This window comes from Lemur catta, chromosome X (assembly GCF_020740605.2).
Source record: "Lemur catta isolate mLemCat1 chromosome X, mLemCat1.pri, whole genome shotgun sequence".
NCBI classification, from domain to species: domain Eukaryota; kingdom Metazoa; phylum Chordata; class Mammalia; order Primates; family Lemuridae; genus Lemur; species Lemur catta.
In genome coordinates, this window is record NC_059155.1 from 52,681,002 (window position 1) to 52,703,108 (window position 22,107).

General features: G+C 40.6%; 1 protein-coding gene across 8 annotated transcripts in view; it reads left to right on the forward strand.

Annotated features, from left to right (window-relative positions):
* ARHGEF9 (Cdc42 guanine nucleotide exchange factor 9) overlaps window positions 1-22,107 on the forward strand; it is a 324,866-nt gene that overhangs the window by 224,789 nt on the left and 77,970 nt on the right. For all 8 annotated transcript variants that reach the window (XM_045537711.1, XM_045537715.1, XM_045537712.1 and 5 more), the window contains one exon: window positions 19,218-19,409. In XM_045537711.1, coding sequence (XP_045393667.1) covers window positions 19,218-19,409 — 192 coding nt within the window. The remainder of the gene's footprint in view (window positions 1-19,217; window positions 19,410-22,107) is intronic.

Sequence of the window (22,107 nt, forward strand, 5' to 3'; positions counted from 1 at the left end):
TTGCCCAGTCCAAATGCATTTCACTTCCAGGGAAATGCCACTTTTATAGTAAATCATAAATCAAAGGATGGGGGAAATAATTGAACAAGCCAGGATGGCTCAGAGAGGCAACTGGCAAGAGCGACTCTTCAGAATATCGATGAGCAGGCATTGATACTCCTAAGTCCAAGGCCAGTATTTCTCTAGGCACACAGCCCTAGAAGCCATTTGGTACAAAGTCTAGCCTGGTAGTTCTCAACCCTGGCTGTACAACAAAATCACTTCAGTAGCTAAAAAAAAAAAAAATCCCCAAATAAATAAACAAAAAGCTCACTAAAACCCAGGCTCCAAGTTAGTTAAATAATCTTTGAAGATGGGGCCCAGAAATTGGATTTTTAAAAATTCTCCTAGATGGTTTTACTGTGCAGCCTGGATTAAGACTCATTGGTCATTATATTTGTATTAGACAATAGAATATATACTGAAGGCCACAAATGTAATTTAAAAATTTTTAGTAGCCACACTACAAAAGTAAAAAAGATACAGGTGAAATTAATTTTCATGTATTTTACTTAACCAAATATATCCAAAATATTATATAATATATATTATCATTATAATATTATTAATGATATATATTAGTCTTTGAAATCTGGTGTGTATTTTATACTCACAGTACATCTCAATTCACACTAGCCACATTTCAAGTGCTTGGTAACCACAGGTGGCTAGTTGCTGCTATATCAAATAGCACAAGTCTAGACTGAGTACCGTGATCATAGACCTCGGACATTAATGATAGAGCCTAAATCATAACTCAGAGCTCCAGTATTCTTTCTACTATATCAGTGTTTATTTCTGGAGAAACTAAGATTAATATTCCATGTTGCCTCAGATTATATTTTGAATGAGCATTTATTTGATCACCGTGAACTTTTTTGTTTGTTTAAGAATAGTCAAATGTTCTTCATATCTCTTAAGGAAGAGTACCATAGAACCCAAGGGGCTGACTGTTGTGTTATCACCAGCAGAAGGAAATGAGATTAGGCTGTTGTGTTAGTGATGTGAATGTTGATTCCAAGAAAGACCTTTTAATTCTCATGAATGAGTATTTATGTTTAGATTTACATTTCTAGTAAGATTGTGTGATATCCAAGGGATTGCATGATGGAGGTTATGGAGAGTCTTTTCCAGTAGATCTTTATAAATAGAACTGTTATCTCTATTTTTTTTTTACATTGGTTTTGGTTGAGGGTAGAATGGTGTTGTGAAAACAGTGCTACCTATATTAGGAAATGTGAGACCTGAGCTTTAGTCATGACACTGCCACCTATTTGGTGTATGATCAAGAGCCCATATTTTCTCCTTCATTTCTTAGAATTTATTTAAGCTCTAACATGTCTAAGCAGGACATAGAGATGGGTCATGCTGAATTACTGAATTTTCCTTAGTGATGATGATGTTGGCAGGTGAATAGGTAATTTCCCGGAATGCTGCATCTCCATATTGTAGATACTTGCCTGATTCATCCATACTCACCCTGAGCTAAGATTCAGTAGCTCCTTGAGAACATTGTCCCTAGGTTATTTGGCATATAATAGGAAAGTATAGTGACAAAGAAAAGTCTTCACTCTTAACCCCATACTAGCTGAACACCTTTGTAGACCACTGGACCAAATTGGTGACTGATGTAGTAAGGCATCTCCATTCCCTATATGGAAATTGCATTGCTGTGAGAACATTTGAGGCCTAGGATGGATAATCAAGGGTGCTTAGTGTGTCCAAGCTAGCCCTATCTGTTCTTGATCATGTTAAAACCCAACCTGGAGTCTGAGAAACCCAGATTCTTGCCTCAGTTCTGCTATTAGATATGCAGCATGAAAAGCTTCTTGTGCATCTTCAAAGCTCAGTTTTCCTCCTTGTAAAATGGGGATGATTTGGTTTTATGAAAATGCTTTGTAACCTGTGATATGCTGGATACCTGTAAATAGGAATTGTCATATTATTTTGGCCACTGTACGGGAACTTGCCAGGTATATGTGCCTTCTACCCAGTCAAATCTGCATCTCAGGTTCAGAATTTCATTCTTGTAATCATGTATAATGTATAAATGTGTGTGTGTTTTTTCCAGGTTCTCTCCTTTCTGTACTGGGGACATGGCTTCACAAGAGCAATGCAAGAGTTAATGTATCTTGGAATTAGAGCTTGCTGAACATCAGTCCCCATATCTAGCTGTTGACATCTTCAGCTACTTTCCTGGGCTGGTTTTTCCCCTAGGAGCTGAGAGAAGACTACTAGATTATGATTATGTCTTTAAGTTGCAAATCCTACCCCTATGGTGGGCCTCCTTTTGCTTGATAGGCCCTAACTCCAAGTCATTCAGGCTCTTTTCCTTCATCACTATGCATAAAAGGAGACTTTGTTCTGACTTTGGGCCATGGCCTGAGGAGAGCCTGCCACCTACTTGAAGGCAGGTTGTGTACAGGACACATGACAGCCTATTATTGATGAGAAGGTAAGGCCTATGTGACAAGGTGTGGATTTGGTCAGAAAGTGAAGAGCCTGCTCAGGTACCATCAGGAGCTAGATATGTATTTTCCTTTTTTCTTCAAATTCTGTATTTCTCTAGTTTCTGATCTGCCTGGAGTTAGGGAGATGAAAGGATGGCTTAAGCAGGACATTATCATCATTGCTTGCCTTTGTATAAACCAGATGTCATGGAAATCCAACCTCTCCTGTTCATAGGGAAGCCTGTTGTTCCAGAGTGTAACTTGGGTTTTATTTATATAGTGCTCTTTGTGGCTGCAAAAAGAGACAGTTAGGAAAAGCTTTTCACTTGTATGAAACCCTGGACTCAGTGTATATTTAGAGCTAGAAAGACCCATCTTGGCAAGGGATGGCCAATGTAGATGCTTACAGGGCCTAGGCAGGTAACTTATGTGAGTGAAGCAGGCTGAGACAAGAGGTAAGTGGGGGCCTGTGTACAAATGAGAAATTCATGCCCCATCTAAAGGGAGCAAAAGTGATTTTTTGGTTGCCATGGTTGGGGGTATAGCAAGGAGGGAAGTCCAGTGGGGCTAGATATCCTAGTTTTTCAAGAAAAGCCAGGAGTTGGATTTTTATGTAAAAATCTCTATATTTTTAAAATGTTGACCAGTAATTCCCATTTTTAAAGAAACACTGTGAGGGCCAAATATAGCATATCTGTAGGCTAAATTATCTCCCAAGGACCCTGCTTATGACCACTGGTCAGTCTGACCTCCTCATTGTTTAAATCCTGAGAAAATATAGGGTCAGAGAATGGAAATGACTTGCTTTCTCATGTAGGGAATTAGTGGCAAAGCCAGGACTTGAAACCAGGCCTCCTGAATCTTATTTAGGACAGTTGATGTAAGGTCTCTGTCTAGTAAGTTCAATGTCTGGGCTTTCTTTGGTATGTTTTCTGTCAGATTTTTTTTTTCTGTGAATGGGCTGTACTTTACTGTTTATTTGTAGGCCTTCCTTGTAATATTTTTGTTGAAAATATTTTTAATATTATAGTGTGGTAACTCTGGAAATCAGATTCTCTTCCTTCCCCAGGGCTTGCTGCTGTTGATTGTTGAGGGCTGCAGTTGTCCTTTTGTTTAGTGATTTTTCCGAACTATTTTTGCAAGGGCTGTATTCCTTGTCATGTGTGGTCACTAAAGTTTCTGTTCTGTTATCTCATTGGTCAGCCAATGACTTGATGGTGATTTCCTTAAACACTTGGAGCCAAGAAGGAAAAATAAATACTACTTTTCTGGATTTTCCAGCTTGGCTATCAGCTGGGGCATTCCTTTGATGCTATGTCAGGCCATCTGCAACTCTTAAATCTTTCAACAGAGGCAGCCACAGCCCGGAAAGCTATTCCAGTCCAAGGTCAGCCTCTGTGCTAGTCCCTCAGTGCCAAACAGGTCAAAATGCACAGTATTGTAAAGAACAAGATCATTAGCATCCTGGCACCATCGAGGCACACCAGGAATGTGAGCCATTCTCTCACTGGCCACTGGGGAATAGGGGATGGTAAGAGGATAAACAGAAGTACGTCAGTGCTCTTACTAAATTTTTGCTGCCCTTTTCTGCATTAAGTAGTCCCTGGTTGCTGTAAGTTTTGGATTAGATTCTGGAGTTCTGAAAAAGTGGATCTGTCAATCTTTGCCAACTTATGGTTATTTCAGTGGAGGGACTGATTCTTTGTATGCCCTATTCTGCCACTTTTAGTGATGTTGCCTCCTCCTGAATCTTAATCCTGTGTTTTCTGGGCTATAGCACAATCAGGAAAGGGCAAGCTTGCACTGCTAACAAAACTGTTAACACTTGAGGACTTACCTTCCATTCCAGGCTAATAGCAACAATGTTTTGCTTTCTGGGGATAAGTTTGGATATACCAACCCTTATTTATTCACTCAAGCTTCAAGCCTCTAGCCTTCACCATCTATGTAGAATATCTTGCTTGTGGCCCTAGAGATTTTATAGGCTCTGTAAGTTGAGACTGACAGTTGCAGGAAGGGCCTTTCTCTCTGGATTACTGGGATTTCTCCCCCATATACTAGAATTTCAAGTGGCATTATTATACTCATTTGCATTCATGTGATCCATCTTAATGGCTTCTCATTGAGCATATGCTCTGGATTACGTTATCCAGTACATCATTTGGCTAATTGGAGGTTGTTGTTATTCTTTTTTTTTTAAAAAAAAATATGGAACCCTCCTTACCTCAGAGAGAACCTTAAATCTAGCTGTTGTATGACCCAGACAATTCTTCTAAATTCAGGTAGCACAGGTTACCTTGTGGGCCTCTCTTAGAATCCTCAAGTTGAAAGCAACCTTGAGGGGGTCACATAGCCTGTCCCCCAGCCTTCATGCAGGACCATAGCTAAATCATCCTGCACTTTTGAGAACTTGGCCAGCATCTGTCAGCTAAGCCTGAACTACTTCCTTTTTTCCAGCTGCTAGCCCTTATGCTGTAGTCTAAGTCCATTTCTTGACACATATTGTACTTTTTGCGCTAGGATGATGATGTTTAAGAGCTGCACCAGTAGGAGACATGCTGAATTGTTCTTTTTGAGGTGGGGATTTTCTTCTAAGGCCCCCTCATTGGCCCATAGCATGACTTTGTGACCTGGTTGGCTGCCTGAGTTGAAATCTGTAGTCTGGGGCCTGGGGCCTGTTTTTCTCTGTGTAACCAACCCCTGAGTTCATTTAGGGACCATCTTAGGCCTCCCTGGTATCATGGGTACACTTCCTTGGTGGTCTGATGACTTGAGGAGAGCAAGACCATGATTGAGTGCCCAGAGATAAGTTCTGCTTGTGTGGCTCTTTGGAAAGTACATGTTTTTAGAAAAATCATCATAACTGTACATATTTTTTTCATCAGTATAGTTATTATTATGAGTCAGGGTAAAGCCTCTTTTTTTCCACATGGCTTCTTATTACTGGTGCTATTAATATCTTCTCACCAGTATTTACTAAGCCTTGAACAAAAGTAACTGTCCAGCTAGCAACAGTCATAGCCTTGAGCAGTATAGACAAGTGCTGAGGGTATCTGGCATCTTTGAGAGGCCTCCCCCGAGGGCCCTTGTCCTCCTTATTAGAGGTTCATTAGAGAAACAATACTCAGAAATGGCTGGGTATCTTTTTTGGTTTTCAGAAGTGAGACTTCTTTGAAGAGCCTTCATTTAGGATGCCTTTGCATTGAATGAGAGAATTGACATTTCCTGCTTTAGCTATGTTCCGAGAATGGACTTGGTCCCTTAGATTAACACAGGGTAATCATTTCTGGAAAGCTACTTGCCCTTCTCTATGATATGAGCCATGGAGCAAAAGATTCAAGGGTTCAGGCCGCATATGCACCATTGCTGTCAGAGATCCAGCCAGTGAGGGAATCTGACACTCTCTGGTATAAATACGTATATGCATCATTGCCTCTTAGAGACATTCCCCATTCCTCCAGGGAACAGGGATGAAGCAGAGGAGGCTAAGGCCTTAAGCAAGAAATTAGAACCCCACCATTAAGGATGGTACTCCCTCAGCATGGTAGGCTGTACTGATCAGTTGAGGATGTCAGTCCTTAGGGGACCCAACTGTCTCCCCCTTTTCCTTGACTAAAATTGGAATTTGGATCCAGTGAGATCTAAGTAACAAGCTCACTTTTGCCTTAGAGGAGTCAAGGGATAGGCAAATGACACTAAGCAGTTAGAAGAAGCATGTGAATAGGGAGCTGTGGCAGAGATTTTTCTAGCCGTTTAAGGTCCTTCCCTATTGGAAATGTACCTTTGCATGTTGGGCAGGGGACATTCTCTGGAGGAATGGAAAATGGTAGAGCTCTAGGGGGTGGAGAGATGAAACATCTGAGAGGTTATCAAGCAGAAAGAGCACAGTGAAGGTAGCAGGAACATTGGGCTGGGAAGTCAAAGACCTTAGTTGAAGGGGCAGATCTGCTGCTGGTTCCCTGAGGGATGTCAGACAGGGACCTTCCCCACTTTGGGACTCAGTGTCTTCACTGACAATTCAGGTGTTTGGGCCAGGTACTTTCTAAAGGCTCTATCCATGTCACCAGTCGCAGGTTCTTCCATGATTCTAAAACCAGGATCACCTGTGTTTATCACCATTCAGCCACTCAAAACAGTACATTAAATTTGTTTGATGGAGCTGCCCAGGGGAACCAGAGGGATTTGGTTTGGCACTAGAGCTGTTGAGTGGAGGGTACTGTTGACACTTTGAAAGGTAGCACACTATACACAGATGATGAGGCAGTTTCTGTGAGTCACCTGCCAGTGGACACTAGCAGGGAAGATAACACGAGGTGGTATGAAGAGGCAGTTTAGCTCAGAAGCTATGCCTTGTCATTTGAGCAGCCAGACACTAAGAGACAATTTGCTTGTTTCTTTTTGCAGATGCATATACTTTTTATTTTCTATTTTTAATTACATTAAAATATAATTATATTTTAAGTTATTTGAAAAGTAAACATAGGTTTACATCAAAAGTAAAATTCCTCTTGCCAAATCTCTTACTCACACTAACCAGTTTTAAACCATTTCTGTTTTTATATCTTCTACTGGTAAGCTTCAAATCTAGTAATGTGTTTTAGCTTTTTGATTCTAGAATTTTGAAACATGACCTTTCAACTTTCAATTTAAAATTTAAAACTCAGTTTTCTCCCACAATCCCTTTCTCTCATCGAACCATAATAACATCTGTCACTGTTCAGCCTCACCTATAGTCACCAGTACCACTTCAAACATCATCATTTAGGCCCCGTTTCTTGATCTTCCAACCATACACTTCCAATTTTGTAAGATAGAGTTAGTCCTCTTACCTTTATGCCTCTTCCCCTTCCTTCCAGCTCTTATCCCATTATTCCCCTCCTAAACTTTATCAGCTGGATTTTATTTTGATAAGGTGAAAATTATAACACTATTCTCTTCTGTAACTACAGTAAAATTTTTGGTGATTGATCCACAGTTTGATTCTAGACATCAGAATCCAATAAAAGCTTGTATACTGTAATGGATCTATAAAAATAAAAATACTTAACAGCAGATACATGTATTGTGCTAGGATCACATTTTCTTTAGTCTAATGTAATAACACCTCAAAGGCCACTCAAGGGATAATGTTACTAGTTCCAAATTCAGGATTCTTTTTTGTTAATGTTTTACTAATTGATTTTTACTATAAGTTCAACTTTTTTCAAGGTCTCATCTCTCTTGTCCTAGAGTGGAGACAATTTGCTCTTGATCTCTGCCAAAGCTGATGTCCATTGAATAGGAAACTTCCAGAGTTGTAAATGTCCAAGCTCCAGGCTCCCCTCCCTATATGTGCCATTCCTACTGTTTCTCTGAAACCAGGATGCCTTTATTAGAATCAGAGCCTTTCATTCTGTAATTACAACTTTGCTTCAGGATCCAGAACTCTTGAGGGAAGAGAAGGGAATGTTAGCTTTAGCCTATTCATATTGAAATGTAAATGACTGATATCAGACCCTTGCATGAAAATGATTTGGAGGGGAGAAGGGTAGCAGAAGGGTAGCAAGGAAAAGAAGAAAGTGGAAAAAAATGGATAGAAACACCATGGAAAGGGAGGGCTGCAAGCACATCTTCCTAGTATTTCCATTTTCTTGAGGCCAGCTGGCCCTCCACAGAGACTGTCTTCTAAGGCTCCATGCCCCATAAGAAGTACTTTGAATTCTGGAGTACCGTCCTGAGAGTCAGATGGAACTGCCTGACTTCATGTCTTATATTCAGTGCTTGTGAGTGGTGTGATCTCTGGCATATTTCTTCACATCTTTGAACCTTTTGTCTTTTTTTGCCAGTAAAATGGGGGCAATGAACCCTGCTTTTTTCTCAAATATCAGACCCTGAAATTTAAATAGCGTGCTGCAATTTGACATGACCTTTCCAAACATGGTGGCAATTTGTCCTCCCTATTATATATAGTTCTAAAGTTAGCAGAGCAGGACAGCGAGGCTCAATCCCTAGTTACAGCTGAAAACCAGAGGGGAGAGAGATTAACTTCTCCAGAGACCCAGGTCACTTACAAAGAATACTACCTAAACCCTGAGCTTCATGGGTCTCACAGTCCAGTGCTTTCTCAATTTCCCATGAGTGTTGTAGGGCCCAAAAGAACTATTGGCTGTGAAAGGAGGTTAGCAAGTCTGAAGATTATGCCTCCATGAGGGATTAGGCTTGCTCTTACCCTGAGGCGGAATCTTGAGGATTGGTTTGGCCAATGGCATGTAGGCCAGAGGGTCAGTTCAGGGCAGGGGGAAGCCACCCAACAAAGGAGTACCCCTGGCATTGTGAGAGCCAGCTCATGGTAGTCTGGCTGTAGCAATTCTCCTGTGGCTCCTTTTGGTCCTCCAGGTCCCTGATGGGAGTATTCTTAGCTCCCACTTATTGATGGCATGTTTCTGGCCTGGACTGGGGCCAAAGGTACCCCTGGCCAAGCCATAAAATAGCCAGGCTTGTCGTTGACATTGTCTAGGCTGCTGGTGTCCAGGCCTCTTTATGGCTGTGCTAGGGCCAGCTTCTACGTTTCTTGACCCACTTACAGTAGACTCAGGCTATGGAATCTCCACGTCTACCAAGTTTGGCTTTAGAGCATACCCGTTTCTCTCTCATCTTCCTTTCCCATTCTTGGTCTTACCCAATTATCCCAATTATTGGGATAACTTGTTCCCTAGAGCAGTGCACCTGATCAAGTGAGCTACTGGCCTGAGTAGTACCAGCTCAGGTGTGGGCTGAGCTGGGACCACAGTAGGCCAGAGCTAAGGGTGTACACTGAGTCTCTGCTGGTCTTAAGGAGCTAATGCCTTGATCCCAGGGCTATACTTACTGGCTCCAGATGGGATGCGTCCCTGAGGTCCTTGCATTACCTGGCTAACTCCAGAACTTTGGATAGTCTTGAGATGTCATCCAAAGGAGTTATAATGCTAGGACACCTGGGAAACCATCCTCTTCCCTCTGGCCTTTCTTACCTTTCCAGGAGCTTTACTTCTAGACTATACTTACTCCATTTCTATTTCTTGATTGGGGCAGACAGGGTCTATTTCCTGCCTGCTCCGCACCCCACCCCCCTTCCCTGAATACAGCCCTTCAGCTCTGGAATAAAACCAACATAGAGCTGACAGGCAGATTCACTCAGCTTAATTTCTGTTTCCTCATGTAAGACATCAGATTGCTATGTCTGTCTTTGGGCAAGGTATCAAGCCCTTGAGAGGGAGGCTGGGAATGGGGTTTTATATTATAGAACATCAAAGGAGGCACCATGCTCAGGTCCCTTCCCCTGTATCCTTCTATAGGGATGGTGCTGGAGAAGGAAAAACAAAAGTCAGTTGCAGGAGCAGGTATTTTTCTTAAAGGTGGAAGAAAGACCATTCCAACCTTATAAATGGCTGGTTCTCATTTCACTTTGCTTTTTCCCCTCTCTGCTGGGAGAAGAAGATGCAGCTATATGAAGAGAAATCCATCTGGGGTAGTTGGAGCCTAGAGGTCTTTGTTAAAATATAGTTGAAGAACTTTGAGGAATCTAGCTTTTCTGCCTTCCTGTCTCTCTCACCACTACTACCTCACCATCCCCTCCCCTTTACTTTTATGGATGACTTCCCATGTCTTATCTCAGGGAAGCCTGTCATCATAGCCCTTCTCATTTTCCTTAAAGATAGAAGCTGAGGGATTTAAGGCTCCAAGATAGGACATAAGCCACCTAGGGTCCTGTAGGTAGTTATTTGCAGAGCAGAACCAAATCTCCAATTTAGTACTTCTGGTTGAGAACTTAGTGCTGTTTCTGTGACACCATGTTGCCTATTACGGGCTTTTGCTCTGTTTGAAGATGCTTGGAAACAGATTTTTCTTTTAAGTAGCATAAACATCCTCCCTATAATCTCCCTAGTACAAATAATATGTCTTGTGAACCTTTTATTTGTCCCTACAGATCATCAAAAAGGAGCCATCAGCATTGGTATGGTATTGTATGCTGTTAGTATTAATACTCCAAGAGTCATTTTCTGTGACTGTCCATCTGCCCTGCTTGGGGAAGGAAGTTCTAGCCTAAGTTTGCATTTGATTTGACTTGGTTGAATTGTACTCAGCCAAAAGGTCTAGCTTTGTTGATCCTCAAAATGGTCTGTGAACTGTGGTTGTTGATTCATAGAACCAGGGAGTTTCAGTGTTTGGGGAGATCTTAAAAATCATCTAGTTTATCCCTCTTGCTGATGTTTGAACACTTCTGAAATATTTCTGCCTCCCAAGTAGTCAGTCCAGTCTCTGCTTTTATACTTCTACTGAGCTCTCTACCTCTTCAGGCCACCGGTTATACAGCTCAGGACAGGTCTGAGAGAGTTTGTCCCTATATTGAACTGGAATCTGTCTTTCTGGAGCTTCTACTCATGGAAAGGATATGAGTGGACAAGATAATTGGCTCTGGAGATAATCTTTCTGGATTAGAATCAGAGCCTTCCCATTTATTAGCAATGTGGCCATGGGCAGGTCACTTGTAATTTTTGTGCTTCAGTGACTTCATCAGTAAATTGATGATATAATAGTTCCTACCTCATTAAGTTGTTGTGAGAATTAAGCAGAATTAGGCATGAAGAATACTGACAGTGGAAACTGACACGTAGGAAACACTCAATACTGATGCTACTCACAGCAAACTTTTAATGTTAATGGGAGAAGTAGTGTCCTTATTTCTCTCTGCTTGTATCCTAATCCAAGACCTTGGGAATACACTGTCTGCAGCCCTTCAGAAGTCTGAAGCCTAAGACCAGGTCTGATAACCCTCTCCAGGTTTCTGAATTTTCATCTTTTAGCCATTATTTGGATGAATTGGTCCCTTTGCATCAGCTTCTTGCTGCTCCTACATGTAAATGGCTAGACTAAGGCCATCTGGGCATATAAAGCTTCTCTTCCACCCCATTCAGCCACTTGTATGAGAACATAGGCTACATGGAAACCTGGGCATGCTGATATTTCCAGGCTCTCAAGACTAATTGGAATGGTGTTGCAACCAATGGGCCACCCGAACATATAACTGGACAGCGTACTTTCTTGGGTGCTCTGGCCTCTACCAACAGGCATAATAATGTTACTGGGGCTGTATATCAGCAGTTAGTTTTCATTTTTGAACAAATAAATGGCACAACACTTTGTTGTATATAGGAACCCCAAAATGGAAAACATCTTTTGTAAGGTGTATTAGGGAAAAGAGCCATAATAATGGACCTATAAATTCTGCCCATTGGTTCAGCTCTTTATTTGTTTTGATAAGCATTTTTTAGGTAGTGAAGTTATTGACATTGCTGCTCAGTGGGGCTTGGGCCTGAGGATCATGTGTGGGTGAACTCATTCCCACATTTAGTTACATATTAAGTAAGCAAAGCTTACTGTTAAGGACATGTTTAATAAAAGTGTTATGTAGGGGACAGGGCCAGCAGTAGCTCTGAAATTGTAGTGTGATCAGATAAACTTGAATTGGGGGCAAGTCCTAGAAGTTGACCTTCCCATGTGGGTTTGGATAGGCTGAGGGCATGGAGTGGGTGAGGACCTTCCCAACTACAAATGTTAGAAAGAAAGTAGACAGAGTTATAGCATCAGTAGGCAGTAGACAGAGGGTGGCTTTGTTGACATGGCAAGTGGTTGGTATGAGTGAGCACAACATCAAGTTGTTGGGTGTGCTCCAAAAAGCAGGTAAAGTAGGGGGTAGGCATTAGAAGGATATAGGAGTGTAGAGGCAGGAATAAACAGGATGTGTTGGAATGAATGGGAAGGGTAAGCTACCTGAGGTGGGTCAGGCCTGGTATGTAATGTGTTGATGGAGAGCCATGAATGCAAAGACAGGATATTCACACAGATCTTTTCTTTTTGTCTGTTGTGTAACCAAAATCTCCTTTTCTCTGTTTGAAGCTTATTACTTCTCATTGTGTCTGTACAGGAAAGGGAGAACAATTTGTTAGTAGCCTTCTTATGATGATCTTTCATATAATTAGTGACAGTTATTAAATAATCTCTTTCCCTTTTGGGGCAGAGGAGTAGTTTCTGTGTCTGACTGTACAACACCATACTGACCATCTTTGTGCAAGGCAAGAATGCTAAGTACTTCCTGGCATGCATGCTCAAGGATTTCTAAACATGCCTAGTCCTCCTAGAAGCTGATACTGGGGCTCCAAAACAGGTTGTGTTTGCGTGTATATGCACACGCACGCGTGTACTCTGCTTGTGGCCAGCCGGGTTCCTTTCAGTCCCTCACATCCACCTTTGTATCTACACTTTGCCATTGCTTCACTGTGGTGGTATTTTGGTGACCTTTGTTACAGAAGAGTTCACATTCCCTTTAATCCCTCTCCCTTATCGGTGTTTTGTTCTTTTGCAGTGTTTGCTGAGATTTTTGGCTGGCACCTTCATTCAGAGGCAGAGCTCATGACTGAAATGATATGAAAAAAGAAAGGGCTGCCTTGGGAAACAGTAATATCATCACTGGTTGTATTCAGCAAATGGTCTGGGCAATTGATGGTGGGAGATATTGTCAAGGGAGTTTATGTATTGATTGGGGGGTAAGGAGTGGTGTGGACTGGCTGACCTTCCATATTCTTCATAGCTCTCATTCTACAACCCTGAGATTCTGTTGTTTAACATGGCTGGCAGTAACCCCTCACCTTCTCAAAGGATGGCTCACTTTTCACTTTTCTCTGGCTGGCTAGATTTGGCCTTTGAAAACATCAAGGTGAGATTTAGAGACTATTGATTACCCATTATCTTCTCAGAAACCTCACACTGCTGAAGCCATGGGTAGGCTGCCTTTCTAAGACATTCCTCGAGCCTTTATTGAACTCATGAGGGAGCTACTGGCTGAGTGTTATGAAACCTTTTCTTTGAGAACTACCAATCCATTTGGGAGGAGGGGCTACTAAAGATGTTGAAGAGTGTGTATCAAGGGCTGAGTGAGCATCAGTTTAACATATGGAACCATGGTGATTCTGCTGGGATATGCATATAGGTATATAAATGCAAGGAGAAAAGTTGACAAAAATTGCACACAAAATCCATATCAGGAGAGATGGAATATGGCTAGGACGGTAAAAGGTCAAAAGGGAAATTTCACCTTATCTAGATTGTTTTAATTTTTATTTATTTTTATAGAGATATAATTCACATACCATAAAATTTACCATTTAAAGTGCGTTGCACACCCTCTGGGGAATGGTCATGCTTGAAGGTGCAGACCCGGGGAGGTGGGGGGGGGGAGGGGATGGAGGTATGACTACATGATGAGTGCCAGGTGCACTGTCGGGAGAATGAGAACGGACGCGCTTGGGACTCTGACTCGGGGGGATGGGTGGGACATGGAAAATGTATATAACCTAAACTTATGTACCCCCATGATGAGCTGAAATAAAAAAAATATATATATAAAAAAAAAAAAATAAAATAAAATCACATAAGTACAACATTAAAAAAAAAAAAAAAAAAAAAATAAAAGTGTACTTTAGTGAGTTTTAGTATATTCACAAAGTTGCACAGCCATCACCACTATCTAATTCCAGAACAACTTATTTTTTAAAATATGTATTTATTTTTAAGTGACAGGTAAAATTTGTATATATTTATGGGTACAATGTGATGTTTTGATATACATATATATATGTGCACATACAAATATTGTGAAATGATTGAATTAACATATCTATCATCTCACATACTTATCACTTTTTTATGGTGAGAACATTTAAAATCTATTCTCTTAGCAATTTTCCAATATATGATACATTATTATTAACTGTAGTTATTATGCTGTACAACAGATGGTCAGAACTTATTTCTCCTGTCTAAATGAAATGTTATACCCTTTGACCAACATCTCGCCATTCTCCCAACCTAGCCCCTGGCAAACACTAATCTGATTTCTGTCTTTATGGATTTGTCTGTTCTGGACATTGCATATAAATGGAATCATAATATATGTGTAATCTTTTTTGTCTTCGTTTTTTTACTTAGCAAATTGTTTTTGAGGTTCATCTATGTTGTAACATATATTAGTATTTTATTCCTTTGTATTGCTGAATAGTATTATGCTATATAGAGAGACCACATTTTGGTTTATACATTCATCAACTGATGAACAATTGGGTTGTTTCCACTATTTTCCTGTTATGAATAATGTTACTGTGAACGTTTGTATACAAGTTTTTGTATGAACATATGTTTTTTGTTGTCTTGAATATATACCTAGGAGAGGATTGCTGGATCATATTGGTAACTATGTTTGACTTTTTGAGGAATGACCAAAATGTTTTCCACAGCAGCCACATCATTTTACATTCCTACCAGTAATGTATGAGGGTTTCAGTTTCTCCACATCCTTGTCCTTGTTGTTGACCTTTGAAAAATTATTATTACAGTCAGTCACCCTAGGGGATGTGAAATGGTACCTCATTGTGATTTTGATTTGCATTTCCTTTGTGGCTAATGATGTTGAGCATCTTTTGGTGTGTTAACTGGCCATTTATATGTCCTCTTAGGAGAAATGACTATTCAGATGCTTTGCCCATTTTTAAGTAGGTTATTTGTATTTTTATTATTAAATTCCATATATTCTGGATACTAGATCTTTATCAGATATAGGATATGCAAATATTGTTCCAATTCTGTGGGTTGTCTTTTCACTTTCTTGGTGGTATCATTTGTAGCACAGGAGTTTTTAATTTTGATGAAGTCAAATTTATTTATTTTTGCTTGGTTGCTTCTGTTTTAAGCATCATATATGAGAAACCATTGTCTAATCTAAGGTCACAAAGATTTTCCTCTGTTTTCTTTAAAGAGTTTTATAATTTCAGTTCTTACATTCAGAATTTTGATCCATTTTGAGTTGATTTTTGTATATAGTGTGAGGTTGGGATCAAAGTTCATTTTTTTGTATGTGGCTATCCAGTTGTCTCAGCACCATTTGTTGAAAAGACTATACTTTCCCCCTTGAATCATCTTGGAACCTTTGACAAAAATCAATTCAGCATAAATCTAGGGTATATTTCTGGACTCTAAGGTTTATTTCATGGATCTTTATGTGTATTCTTGTGCCAATGCACACTCTCTTGATTACTATCGGTTTATGGTAAGTTTTGAAATCACGAAGCATGAGTCCTCCAACTTTATTCTTCTTTTTCAAAATTATTTTGGTAATTCTGGGTCCTTTGAAATTCCATATGAATTTTAAAATGGCAATGTCAATTTTTCCAAAGAAGCCAGCTGAGATTTTGATAGGGATTTTGTTGAATCTGGATCAATTTGAGGAGTATTGCCATCTTAGCACTATTAAGTCTTACAATCAATGAACATGAGAGGTCTTCCTATTTAAGTTTTCTTTACTTTCTTTCAACAACGTTTCATAGTTTTCAGTGTACAAGATTTGAGCTTCTTTTGTTAAATTTCTGCCTAAGTATTTTATTCTTTCTGATGCTATGTAAGTGTGATTATGTTTTAAAATTTTACTCACACATTATTCATTGCTAGTGTATAGAAATGATCTTATATCCTGCAACATTGCTGAGCTTGTTATAATGGATATTTTGGGGTGGATTCTCTACAATTTTCTATATATAAGATATATGATCTGTGACTAGAGATAGTTTTATTTCTTCTTTCCAATCTAAATGTCTTTTATTTCTTTTTCTTGTCCAGTTGTTCTGGCTACAACCTTCAGTACAATGTTGAATAGCAGTGATGAAAGCAAATATCCTTGTCTTGCTCTTAATGGTAGGATGGATGAATGCATGCAGTCTTTCACCATTAAGTATGATATTAACTATGGGTTTTTTATAAATGTCCAATATTATTTTGAGCAAATTTCTTTCTATTTCTAGTTTTGTGAGTGTTTTTTTATTTTATTTTATTTTTATTTATTTTTTCCTTTCAGAATATTATAGGGATAGAACAGCTGTGGTTACACAAATTGCCTTTGCACCACAGAGTCAGAGCTACAAGCATGCCCATCCCCCACACAGTGCACACTGTACCCATGAGGTGTGAATTTACTCATCCCCTCCCCCATTCACACCTGCCTGAGACCTGACAAATGTTACTTCCATATGTGCACATAAGTGTTGATCAATTAGTACCAATTTAATGGTGAGTACATGTGGTGTTTGTTTTTCAATTCTTGTGATACTTCACTTAGAAGAATGGGTTCCAGCTCCACCCTGGTTAACACAAGAGGTAGTTCACTGTTTTTTTCTTTGCTTGTTTGTTTTGTTTTGTTTTGTTTTGGCTGAGTAGTACTCCATGGTATACATATACCACATTTTATTAATCCACTAACATATTAATGGGCACTTGGGTTGTTTTCACATCCTTGCAATTGTGAATTGTGCTGCTATAAACATTTGAGTACAGATGTCTTTTTTATAGATTGTCTTTTTTTCCTTTGGATAGATGTCTAGTGATGGGATTGCTGGATAAAATGATAGTTCTACTTTTATCTCTTTGAGGTATCTCCATATTACTTTCCATAGAGGCTGTACTAGTTTGCAGTCCCACCAGCAGTGTATGAGTGTTCCTATCTCTCCGCATCCATGCCGACACTTAATGTTGATACTTTTTGATAAAAGCCATTCTCACTGGAGTTAGATGATGTCTCATTGTGGTTTTCATTTGCATTTCCCTGATGATTAAAGATGTTGAACAGTTTTTCATATGTTTGTTGGCCACCAGTCTGTCTTCTTTTGAAAAGTTTCTGTTCCTGCCTTTGCTTCTGCTCCCACTTTCTCTCATATCCTGTGTTCCTTTCAACTGGAATTGTTCCAAATATTCATCTTATTCCAGCCATCCAAAAGCCAGCATTGTGACTTGTCTTGTCTTAAGCTCCTAAGAAGAAAAGAATTGGTTCTTATCTCTTAAAGGCCTGCCTACGGTACCCTTTTCATAGCAGGGCTTGGCTCGCTTCGTGAAAAGTAGAGAAAAGCTAATGGATTATTAGAGGTGAGGTTTTCATTTTTACAAATAGACAGCATCGTGTATGTGAGATGTTTGCTTCAATGCCTTAGAATCCCTTTTTTGACCAGGTCTATTTTTAAATAACCATCCCTCATAGTGTCTGTTGATTGTATTAAAGGGAAGCTATTAGCGTATAGAAGACACAAAGCTGACCTTTTGGAAGATGGAAAAAAATTTACAATAGAGCATTTGCAGAGGGTGATAATTTCTGGGTGGAGATAAATTTTGCACATTTGGCTGTATATACAAATGTATTCAAGTGGAGTGAGCCTTACTTTCTAAGCTCACTAGGTTAACTATGCTCGCCTCACCTCCTGTGAGACAAAGGGAGAAGGAAGAATACACAGAGTTGGGAAGTAACTACTGTCTCTCTAGTTCTATCCCAAAGCTTCTTAGCCCCATAAGGCCACCTGCCAACAGACTTTTCTGATGGCAGAAATAGGGATGCATCCTAAATTGCTTGATCTCAGTCTTTCGAAGCAGGAATGTGGAAAAAGCTTGGGGTTAAGGAGGGAAAATATGGAGAGTTGATTAAAGCTGTTGAGACAGCTGGCAAGCTCCTTGGCTAATTACCCCTGACAGATTTTGCCACTCTGCCTAGGAGACTACTCTTCTTTTATTTTGACTCCATGGTTTTCCCCCTTCCTAGTACTGGGGTGAAAAGGGCCATCTCCTTGATTCAAGCTAAGTCATCCAATATCCAGAGACATCTTATTCAGCCTCCCCAAAGAAAGTTTTTTTTCAGCTTCCCTCCGCTTTCATGATTTGGAATGGACAGTTTCAACCTTTACCAACTGTATCTATCCATTTCTGAAGATTCTAATAATTCTTAGTCTGCCTTGGCCCAAGCCCTTTCCTTTTCTTTTTCTGTCTCCCTTAGAGCCAGAGGCACAAAGGTACAGGTATAGTAATTAAAAGCATAGGCTCTAGAGTCAGACTGCCTGGCTCCTATCCCAGTGCCTCTGCTTCTGAACTGTATGACTTGGGACAAATTCCCTAACTTCTCAAAGCCTCAGTCTCCTCTTCTATGGAATGGTGGTAATAATGGTATCTACCTGGCAGGAATGAATACAGTATATTAAAAGCTCTTAGTACAGTGGCTGGTGTATAATAAGTGCTCAATCAATAGCTGTTGCTATTATGTGGTAGAGAAATAGTCTTCCATCTGCACTCCAACCTTTGGGAGGTAGAGATCTTTGCATGTACAAGGAATTTTATAGTCAAATTTTAATGATTATTTATATATCCTTCGGTAGAAATCAACACTGAAAACTCTTTTTGAGATGCCCACTCCAGCATCCAACTTTAGTCGGCACACTTGCGAGCACTTAAATGTTATGTTTTGACAGTAATCCAGCAGTGGCATTCAAAATGTATAGCTTAATCTTTATATTTTTTTTGATCCAGCTCTGCTGCCTAGACGTGCTCCAGTTTGAACGAGTTCTGCTTGCCATCACATCTCCCTCTTCTGAGACCTTAGCCAAGAAGGCTCTCAGAGATGATTTAGTCCCTCTAACCCCATCCTCCATTTTACAGATGAGTAACCAGAGACCTAGAGAGGATTAGACCAGGGTCAGCAAGTCACTCTAGAGCCCGGTCTGGCACTTTGTTTGTAGGGGCCTCTGGTTGAAGGCTTTCTGAATACCTAAGAAATTTAATTTATACTTTTTCTACTTGGGTGGAAACTTCTCAGAGAAGGAGGCTAACTCATTCTTCTTCTACCTGCTTCCACAGCTCTGGGTGAACCAGGAGGATGGGGTGGAAGAGGGGCCCAGTGATGTGCAGAATGGGCACCTGGACCCCAATTCAGACTGCCTCTGTCTGGGCCGGCCACTACAGAACCGGGACCAGATGCGAGCCAACGTCATCAATGAGATCATGAGCACTGAGCGTCACTATATCAAGCACCTCAAGGACATTTGCGAGGTAGCCATGTTTGTGCATGTGGGGGCACACAAGGTGGGGTGGAGGACTGACAACCCCCCTGGGTCCTGCCTGTGATAGTCCCAAAATCTTGGAAAAGGCAGCTGGACTGGCCTCCTAGATTCTATTCAGTGAGGTGAAGCTGCTCACTGCTTCCTTAGGATTTCTCAATCTCTGTGTTTCTCATTTTCACTGTTTAGCTTCCATATTCATTCATTCATATTCATTTTCTCTTTCCCCTACCCTTTCTCTCTCCTTCTCGCTCCCTTGCTCCCCCTCTCTATCTCTCCTCCCCACCCCAAAATCTCTATCCTCTTAGTCTCTGATCTAGTTGCAGCCACCCCCATATAAGGGCCTAAACTCACTCATTAAAGCAAAATACATCTCCCTCCATGATTCAATGTGCACCAGAGTCCCTGGTGGGAGGAGAGCTTGTTAAGCTCCCTCACCCTCACCCCTCAAGTTGTATATTATCAGTTTTGGGTAAGGCATAAGCATTTCTAAGTTTATCGAGCATTCCTGGCGATGCTCATGCTCCTGGTCCTCCTCCATCACTTGGAGAACACTGCTTGCGAATTTGAACAGAAAAGAGTTTGAGGAGAGGAATCTACAGGAGATGAAGGCCAGATGGACAAGAGGAATCTCCAGGAGATGAAGCCTCAGCTCCTTCAGTATATTCCCTAACCCCATCCTTCCATCTCTCTGTCTTAAGTAAAGATGAGAGACTTTTTCCTCACATTCTCTTGAGCTTAGTAGAGAGGCAAGTTGGGATTTTCAAAGTGCATTTTACTAAATGGTAAGGGAAAACCAATGGAAAATGGAGAAAAGAATATTTTTAAGAGGATTAAACACACACACATATACACACACTTATAGCTTTCTTCTTGACCCAGGGAAAACTGCTTTAAATATTTTTGTCTCCTTCCTTCCAGAGGAGGGTTCAGGTCCTACTTTCTGTCCCCAAGCCCAGGGCCTACTCTGGGGTCAGTAGTATAGCTCTAACATTTTTCGAAGTTCTTATTTCTTAGAAAAAATTAGCCAGGTGTTGCGGCACACACCTTTAGTACCAGTTACTCAGGAGGCTGAAGTGGGAGGATCGCTTGAGCCCAGGAGTTTGAGGTTGCCGTGAGCTACCATGACACCACTGCACACTACCTGGGGTGACAGAGCGAGACTCTGTCTCAAGAAAACCCCAAACAAATAAGATTTCTGTAGAGCAGCACTGCCCAATAGAACTTCCTGCAATGATGATAATGTTCTATGTCTGCACTCTCCAATACAGTAGCCAATAGTTAGCCATTTGTGCCTGTTAAGCACTTAAAATGTGGCTGGTAAGGTGGGAAAATGGAATTTTAAATTGTATTTAAATTTAATTAATTTAAATTTAAATAACCACATGACTAAAGACAACCACATTGAACAGTGCAGCTCTGGAAAGACCAAGGCCAAGGACTATAGGCCTTAACTTTCTTTACGCCAGCTCATTTTCTGACACCTCCCAGGGATGTTAAAGGTTATCTCCCCCTCATCCCCCTTATGAGGCAGTAAGATGGAGTGGAAAGAACAAGGGCTCTGGGGACATGGAATACTGGCCTTCACATCCTAACTTAGTCACTAATGGGTTAATTAGTGGCCTTGAAGGTACCCACTAATTCCTCTGACCTTCAATTTTCTCATTTGTCCAATGGAGTTCATTATACCAACCTCTTAAGGTTGTTGAGGAAATTAAGTAAATGTAATATTGTAATAACATAGGATGTATTTGGAAAAGGGTAGCTTTTTTCTCCTTCCTTACCCTCTTTTCTCATCTATTCACCCATCCATACATATCTTTTTCCCCCTTCTTCCTTCTACCTTTACTTCAATCGCTGATATTTAAAAAATAATCCCCCCCTGGAATGTGCTATATGGCACTGGGCATCAGACCACTGACATTTAATTCATTTATGCAAACTTTTAGTGGCGTTCTGCCCCATGCCAGGCCCTGGGCATTGTTACTAGCCTCAGAGTATTGTACGCTAGACCAGCAGCATCTCCATCACCTGGAAACTTGTTAGAAATGCAAAATCTTTGGTTCTACCCCAGATCTACTGAATCAGATTGTGCATTTTAACAAGGTTCCTGTTTGATGTACGATACATATTAAAGTTTGAGGAGCATTGCTCCAAAATGATAACTATAATATAGTGTCTGAGGGTTTGTAATAAAAGTAAGTATAGTCTCTTCTTCACTTGGTAGCTGAGGGATGCTGTCAAGACAGAAGTCAGGTCATGTTACTCTTCTGCTCAAAACTTTGCAATGGCCCACCGTTTCTCCCTGAGTAAAACACAAAGTTCTTATTATTACTTACAAGGTCCTGTGTGGTTAACCATCCTTACTTCTGTGACTTTATTTCCTGTTCCTTTCCCTCATGCTGTCACTACTCCAGCCACACTAGCCTCTTGCTGTTCCTTCAACATGGCTGATGTGCTCCTCTCTCAGAGCCTTTGCGCTGGTTTTCCCCTCTGCCTAGAGCATTCCCCTGCCACCCAGATGTCAACACGGCTCCCTTTCTCACCTCCTTCAAGTCTTTACTCAAATTACCACCTTCTCCTTGAGACTTCCCTGATCATTCTATTTAAAATTGTAATCTTACACTGTCTCTCCCCTTTCCTGCTCTATTTTTCTCCGTTACACTCATCTCAATCTAATATATTATATA